The sequence below is a fragment of the Coloeus monedula genome (genome assembly GCF_965178545.1).
Source record: "Coloeus monedula genome assembly, chromosome: 1".
NCBI classification, from domain to species: domain Eukaryota; kingdom Metazoa; phylum Chordata; class Aves; order Passeriformes; family Corvidae; genus Coloeus; species Coloeus monedula.
Genome location: NC_138781.1, coordinates 68,978,381 through 68,985,938, shown reverse-complemented (window position 1 = coordinate 68,985,938; position 7,558 = coordinate 68,978,381). Strand labels below are relative to the sequence as shown.

The following is a 7,558-nucleotide window of genomic DNA, read 5'->3' as shown; positions in this document are numbered from 1 at the left end:
TTAACCGCTTAATTAATCCACGGGGTAAGTCCCTTTCAACCAACTTTTTTAATGCAGTGTTAATGAAGGCCCCTAATTTAATCTTCTGTCCCTCCATGTATAAAGTGATTTTTAAATATCATTGAAAGACAGCCCTTGGATACTAACAGTCCACTCCAAAGACCTCCACTGAGAAAACAAGGTGAAAAAAAGTACCCCTGTCTCCAAACACAGAAATTATACAAAAAACCCATGCCAAATAAAGGTTTGTAACAGATTTTACTTATAGAAAAGCATCATTTTAGCATCATTTAACAATAAAAAAGGCAAGATCTGTTTGACATTATAAAGACATGGTATATCAATTCAGAATGCAACGGGTAAAGCATGCTGTAATACTCAGTATAAAAGGTCTGAGATACACTATTGTATTTATCCACTTACTCCTGGTGCCTCTTTGTAGATATTTTCTTAATTACAGGTTCTCTCTGCTTCATACATGTCAGCAGTATATTTTGGAATATACAAACATGGAAGCATTAAAATACATTGAAACATGTCTGGAAAAATCAGAGCCAGGACCCATTTCTCTCTATACACATACAGCTCTATCTGATCATTGGAACAAATGGCACCTTGTATATAAACTGTTCCCCTTACATAAAAATGAGAAAAAAAAGTCTTGATACAGAAAATTTTTCCATCTTCTCACTTCTGCATTCATGCAACTTCATTATCAGGTTTCCTTTTCCAAATATTAAGATGCAAAATTAACAGTTACTTATCCTGGGGCTTTTCCAGCATCTTCAGTGCTAATCTTCCAACCATTAGCAAACTGTATAAGGGGAAAAATAATATAATTAAACAATAATAACAACAATTTGTCAATTCATTTTCAAATATTTCACGTAAGGGGTGCACTGGAAGAAAAATGATACACAAAATATGGTTCACTCTGTCTCAGCTTAATTAAGCAAATAAGAAATCACACACATGAGGTTAAAAAAAAAGTATATTGTATTGTACCTGACACCAGCAATTAGCCCTGCAGGCATGAATTTTCTGGAGTTGTAAAATCTTGTTCCCATGACAGCAGTCAGTGCTCCAGAGGTAACTTAAAGGAGAGATTGCACAGTTCAGTCAGCAGAGATGTGTGTATGGGAGAAACACAACAGAATTCAAAAGTAACAGAACAGAGAGAAGCAACAGCATCAAGTAAAAAGAGAAACAGGGTTAACTTCACTTGACAGACTAAGAGTCAATAAATTGTGTAAATTTTAAAATGCCTTAGTTTGTAAAGAGTGAGTATTCTACATCAAGCTCTAGCAGACAGTGTACTCCACATGCTTCTGCACATACCCCTCAAATTTGTTTTTCCAAATGTGCTCTTTTTGAGACTGGAAATAATTTATGATATACTGCTCGGGAACTCAGTCCTTCCCCACACAGGGAAATCATGAAAGTTGTCCACATAATTCCCCCACTTCTCAAAAAAGGGAGGGAGCATTTTCATGTCTAACTTGTAGCAGTGTTCTGAGAATGAGCTAATTTATGTTTTCAAAAGACTTCAAAACGAAGTGTGCCAACCATCAGAGTTAAAGCTACTGTCCCTGACCACTTGACATACAGATAGGAGCCAGGTAGTTTCACTCAGTAAAATGGAAAGGACAGTCCCTGGAACATGGTATCTCAAATAAGGACTGAATGCTAAAAAAAGAGTAAGGAAAACATACACTGATGAAATCCTTAGCCTTAGTATGCATCTGCTACCCAGTGGTAACAGCTACACACAACATGTTGTTCCAACAACTCTTTTATCCTCTACTGTTGCTTCTATGTGATGACTGGTCCTGCAGGATCCAGTTCATCTTCAGTCCTAACCATGGCATCCTTCCTCCTTAACACCAGCCTAAATATTGTAATTGATGTCTTCTAATCCCATGTAAGGAGATATGTAGGAGACTGGGACCGTAGTCTAATACGCAATGGAATTTTGTTTCAAACAGCACTAGAACACATCTTTTCCAAAAACTTTAAAGCATGAGAAGGACGAAAAGACTCCATATGCTACTGAGTTACAGAAATGTATCTGTCTCTCCTATTTGGGAAAACACTTGACCTCACATTTCTTAGGCTCGCTGTATTTGCAGAGTATTCCAGTTATTAAGGCTTGACCACACACAGCTTTTGGCCTGTCCAGTAGGTGTGGAAGTGGACTGCCTGTAAACAAAGCTCAAGTGGAGGAAATGCTGGGCCTTCCCCTTTCACTTCTGATTTTCACATGTCAAAGATGCTATGTCACTGCTTCAGTGAAAAAATGCTATAGTCAGTGGTGGCTCTTTAAATACTGACCAAGCAGTAACTCTCCACAGTTACCTTCTCAAATCAGGGGGAAGGGAAGCTCCAATTCTGAGAAGGAAGAAACACCATTACTGAAGCTTGCTTCTCTCTCAAACCTCCCCAGGCATCAACACCTTTGTAATTCCACATATTTGTCATATATAAAAATAAGCCAGTCACACTCTGCCATTTTCTTTGATAATAAAATAGTCTGCTAGGGGTATGGTCAGTCTGAAGGGGAATCTCACTTCCCAAAATTTTCCAGCCTCCTGCAGGATGCTCAAGGTAGGAGGATCCAGCCAAAAAGAGGGCACACAGGGGTCAGAAATCCACTTATTAGCACTTCCCTTGCACTATGATCCTTCATACACATCAGTATGAGACAGATGAGTGCTGGCAGCCACCAGTTCAGCAAAGTTTAGATAGAACTGAAATTAGATTTGTAACACTATCCCTGTTTAACTCTTCTGCAAAGACTTTTAGGTACTCATTCAAAATATATAGGCTAAATATAATCTTTTCTAAATAAAATTTTAAATTACTTACTCAGAGAAACCCAAACATTATTTGGATTCTGTGAGACCTGATAAGCACCCAGTCCAGCCAAACTCCCAAAGAAAAGACCAGCAGCTAGTGATGGAACACTACCTGAATAAGTAGAAGATAATGCATTCATTAGAAACTTTAAAATTAACTTGGTGAGCAGCTTCGTTTCGCAAAACACCAACAATAATAATAAAAAAAAGATGGGCATTCATCATTCATTGTTATAAAGAAGATTAGAGAAGGGTTTTTGTAAGATATTGAGACGATGTTGATCAGCACCAAGAAACAATTCACTTACTCTTGCATAAGATACATACTGCATTAGTATTTAGTTCTCTAACAGCAAAGACATTAATACACTTATGATTGAAAGAATAGTTAGAAATACAAAATAATTGCTGTTTTCCTTGCACAAACTGAAGCATGCTGTTTCAAAACAGTCTTATGAAAATTTCTTGAGGGGCAGTAAAGTAGATGAATTAAATTGTAAGGATTTAAGATCAGAAAAAAAGGACATGTGGGTGGAATTGGGCAGGAAGGCATTCAAAGAGTTGCCAAGGAACAGGGCAGAGTTGAACAAGAGGTCATATCTCCTAAGTACAGCTGAGATTTGATCCAAAGGTAACTACAGACTTTGGAAGAAGGTTCCCTGGACCCATCTAAACTTTGAATCAAGTCCTCAGTATAAATGATAATCTCAAACTACCAGAAAATAAAGAATACCACCTCTAAATTGGTGATTTATAGAATATACCAAGTAATGAAGTGGCATGATGTGAGTGGTGAAAGCCACTATAAGGCTAATGGTACTGAAGGTGGTTCTTTACATATTCCATTCTGAGGTCACCTTTCAAAGACTTGAGATTGAAAAGCTAATCTGATAAAGATCTCCTCTCAATGTTACAGGAGGACTGCATATTGCTTCCAGAAAGTAATCATTCTTTAGTCATCAACAAGGTTGCTGTAGTATTGCTTTATATCCTGCTTCTGGTATAAAAAGAAGGGACAAAAATGATAGAAAGCACCTGATATACTTGTACATGTGCAAGGAAAAGATGCACTCTCTAGTAGGTGGCTGCTTTACACAGAGTATGGGTTACCAAATTTGCGGGAGCTACAATGCTTTCCACAAGCCTGTGAAGCAAGAAACATCTATCATATCCTTGAATTTTACCTCAAGGCACTGTTTAAGGAGCTATGACACATACACTTCCTAGAACACATTACCTCCAGCTCAAGAAATTCCTATGTCTCAAAACACAGGGAACCAGAGAACTTGCTAAATGAAGACAGAAAAATTTATCAATCAATCAATAAATCATTCACTCACTCACTCTTTGATTGCCATCTTCTCATATTCTTCCAAAATGCACCTACTACTGCCCCCTGTCTGTGTGGGTAAATAGACCTGGTTGTAAAAGAACAGATCACCAACTTAGCTCTAGGCATGAAAGTTCCATTTTCTTTTGGTTTCTCCAAGTAATTAGTAAGGATACAATAGCTCCTTTGTATGTTTTTTTTTTTTTCTCTCTAGCAGTCACCATATGAATTTCTCATTCAAATGGTTCCCCATTCAAAAATCCTGTGACCTGGATTCCCTCCCCTGAGCATAACCACATCCACCCAATCAGGTTCCAGAGGCTTGAAAGACACCTATCCTTTCATAATGGCCTCAGAAAAATACAGATGCAATTAGTTACTTAAGTCCTCAGTATTGTCCCTTCTGTCCTAAACTCCACTCACAACCCAAAGGATAAATCAAGCCAATGGAAAACAAACTGGAATAGGCACTAGCATCTATGTAGTCAAATGCACTGGTAAGAATCTTACTGACTTCAGCAGTGCTTCTTCCTATCATAAAAACTAAGACGGCTTAGGGATTTTCAAAGCTGGAAAAGAGAGTGTTGCAGCAGGAATGAATCCAGTTCTGTCTGGAGGAGGGCTAACTCAGAAAAAGGCCAGGAAATGAAAGCAGTAGGTCAGAGGGTAAGCTTATGATGCAGAGCCCAGAAGAGGAACAAGTTTAAGGACTGATTTGCACTGTTTAGCTCTACTTGGAGAAAAGATAGTTCTGCAAGCTCTCTGCAGCTTGCAGTATACTGTTATCATCGAAGATTAAAATGGGAATAAATCTCTTAAGGGGGAAAAAGGGTGATTTATGTCATTTGTAGATACAGAACACTTACAGAATGCTTGTATTTTTAACAGCAGGGAAAAAGCCTTTCTGAAGCAAACTTATGACAGTTCATCTAAAGAGCACAGTGCAGATATCAGCATCCACCAGAAAGCAGATTATAGCCTTATCAGCCCAAAGCACCAGTTCAGCTCAAAATCCACCACACCCCAACAGCAGCAAGTTACCAGCACATGGCACAAACCGATAACATTTACATCTGGGTCAACTTCGAGATAGGAGGCTTTCGTAAAAAGCTGCCCAGCTCCCACCAAATTACCGGGGAGAGGGAGAAGCAGGTGGGAGGAAAGGGGGAGGGATAGAAGCACCTTTCGGCGCCCTACCTGCTTTTGCGTAGCCAATGATCCCTCCTGATGCCACCAGGGCGGCGTAGCCAAAGCCGAGCCAGTCCACTGCCATGCCGAAAACTGGAAGAGAAAATTGGGGTGAGGATCAGCACCTCTTAACCTTTTTCAGGGGAGGAAAAAAACAAAGGAAAGCATTTTGCCGTGGCGGGCTTTTCCACGAGCAAGGCCTGCCTAAAGGCTAAGCTCTGAAGCGAGCCCAGGAGATGAAACCGGCTTTGTTAGGAAGGCAGCCCCGGGGGCACAGGGACACTGCGGGGTCTCACCTGCGCGGCGGCCCCGCTCCGCAGCACCCGGGGCGGAGCAGGCGGCGGAAGGGGAGGCGAGAGAGACACGCACCGCCCCACGCTTCCCTTTTCCGGCTGTTCTGAGAAAAGGGAGGAAAAAAGACAAGCACAAAATCCAACTGAAAACCCACCCAAGAGGCAGGGCAGGGTGCGCCCCGCAGCCCGGGATTGCGGAGGAGGAGGAGGTGCTGGTGCCTTCCCACCTACTTGCAGAGCTCCCGGGAATCCCCCGGCACGGCGGGAGGCGGGGGTCGAGGATGCTCGAGCGAGCCCTGGTGCCTACAAATGACTCAGTACAGACCAACTTTTGTGCTCATGTTCAGTGAGGGGCAAAGCTCCCGCAGAACTGCAGTAGTGTGCACCCAATCCATCCTAGTCCTGATCCAAAAGTGAGGTTACATGGTACAGCTGAGAATTTGGGGTTGGGTTTTGGTGTAGCATGAGCTGCAACTCTGGGCAGCCTACAGGCTGCTTCTAGCTTTGATCAGTAATTTCAGTATAGCTCTTGTATGGAAGATGTAGAGGATTTCCAGGACCTCCGAATTACAGGCTAGTGCAACAGAAAAAGGAGTCTTCTGCTGTAGAAGTTATGCAACAGTGGGAGATGGGAAAGCATCTTATAAAGAAAATGTTTGCCTTTTTTTTTTTTTTTTAATCTGGAAAAATGTAGAGATGTTTCTAACTGCCTAAAAAGCTAAACTTTCTCTTTTCCGAGCACCAAAATGGACTTCGTTAATGTAAATGATCCTCCATGATTTTACTCCAGTTGTCCATGCACTTATCTCCCATGGATGTTTCACCATATAAAAAGGAAAAGTACTCCTGTAGCCAGATCCCTGAACTGAGGGGCTTCAATTCCTCTTCATAATAGAAGGCATAAAACATGAGAGGCCTGTACTTTCTGCAAAACACAATTTCCCGTAGCTGCATTTCAAAGTTTCCCATCTTTATGAATTAGCCTAATGGTCAGAAAGTAGGGAGCAGTTTAATTCCTTTGTTGGCCTAAGTGCTTTAAATAGGAATTTCCTCCCTCCGTGCAAAGTGCCATAACCAACACATATCTAAGCTATACTGGATGGGGTTTCCTTTTCCATTCAAGCTGTGTAATAGCTATGAAGTTCAAGCTTCCCTGGGCTCTGCTTTGTGATCCAGCACAGGAATTCCCCAGGAGGGGAAACAGGAAAACTGGAAGAAATCCACAGCTACTGGAGCTATTGAGCTCACCTGGGGCTCAGCTGAGATGCTGCTCACTGAGCTGTTGTTTCTTGCAGCTATGGCTCCAGCTACTCTCCCAGTGTCATGTACACCCATCCCTTCTGACAGGGACAGCTTTCTCACTGCTGACATCTCCTCTCTCTGCACTGCTGCCTCCCCTCTACCATTCTAAACAGTTCCCTGAAAACCAGAATGGAAAATGTGCTGAAAAGGAAGATGTACACAAAGATACAACAACAAAAACAAACTGCCAAGTACTCATACTAGTAGAATATTCACTCAAGGTATAAAAAATATGGGTTTTCCCCTAAGGACTGTTCTTCTCTGTCTCCAGGTCATAAATTGTTCTAAGTCTCATGAGATGCATAATTCTTTGTTACTACACAGGGAGTTTGGATTTTCACAAATGTCTAATATTTACTTCTAAGTCCAAACTTTAGAACCCAATTTATGTGGAATTTTTGCTTTTTAATTCTTAAAATTATGTGCTGAGTGGATTTTTCCTGGTGCTTCTGTAAGCCTGCTTCTGCAATTTTGATGACTGTGTCCATGAGCTCATGTATTTAAAAATTCAAATGATAAAAACTGGTTTAGTAGTGGCAGACATTTTGTCAAGGACATAAGCACTATCAAATAGACATAACACTTTACAA

At 40.9% G+C, this 7,558-nt stretch overlaps 1 protein-coding gene across 1 annotated transcript; it reads right to left on the bottom strand.

Moving 5' to 3' along the window:
* Nucleotides 1-239: 239 nt before the first annotated feature.
* Nucleotides 240-5,701, bottom strand: LOC309580617 (transmembrane protein 14C-like). The gene is made up of 5 exons (XM_082294724.1): nucleotides 5,670-5,701; nucleotides 5,383-5,466; nucleotides 2,866-2,967; nucleotides 1,006-1,093; nucleotides 240-814 (listed from the first exon to the last, which is right to left on the bottom strand). Exons 2-5 carry the CDS (start codon nucleotides 5,456-5,458, stop codon nucleotides 757-759), a joined length of 324 nt encoding a protein of 107 aa, XP_082150850.1. The 5' UTR covers nucleotides 5,459-5,466; nucleotides 5,670-5,701; the 3' UTR covers nucleotides 240-756.
* Nucleotides 5,702-7,558: the final 1,857 nt, after the last annotated feature.

What these genes read in the sequence shown, in the direction of transcription:
- LOC309580617 (XM_082294724.1), bottom strand. Translation starts at nt 5,458, where the DNA reads ATGGCAGTGGACTGGCTCGGCTTTGGCTACGCCGCCCTGGTGGCATCA. An exon ending in CATTGGCTACGCAAAAGCAG is followed by an intron (nt 2,968 to 5,382) that starts GTAGGGCGCCGA and finishes CTACTTATTCAG; the next exon opens with GTAGTGTTCCATCACTAGCT. An exon ending in GGGCTAATTGCTGGTGTCAG is followed by an intron (nt 815 to 1,005) that starts GTACAATACAAT and finishes CCCCTTATACAG; the next exon opens with TTTGCTAATGGTTGGAAGAT.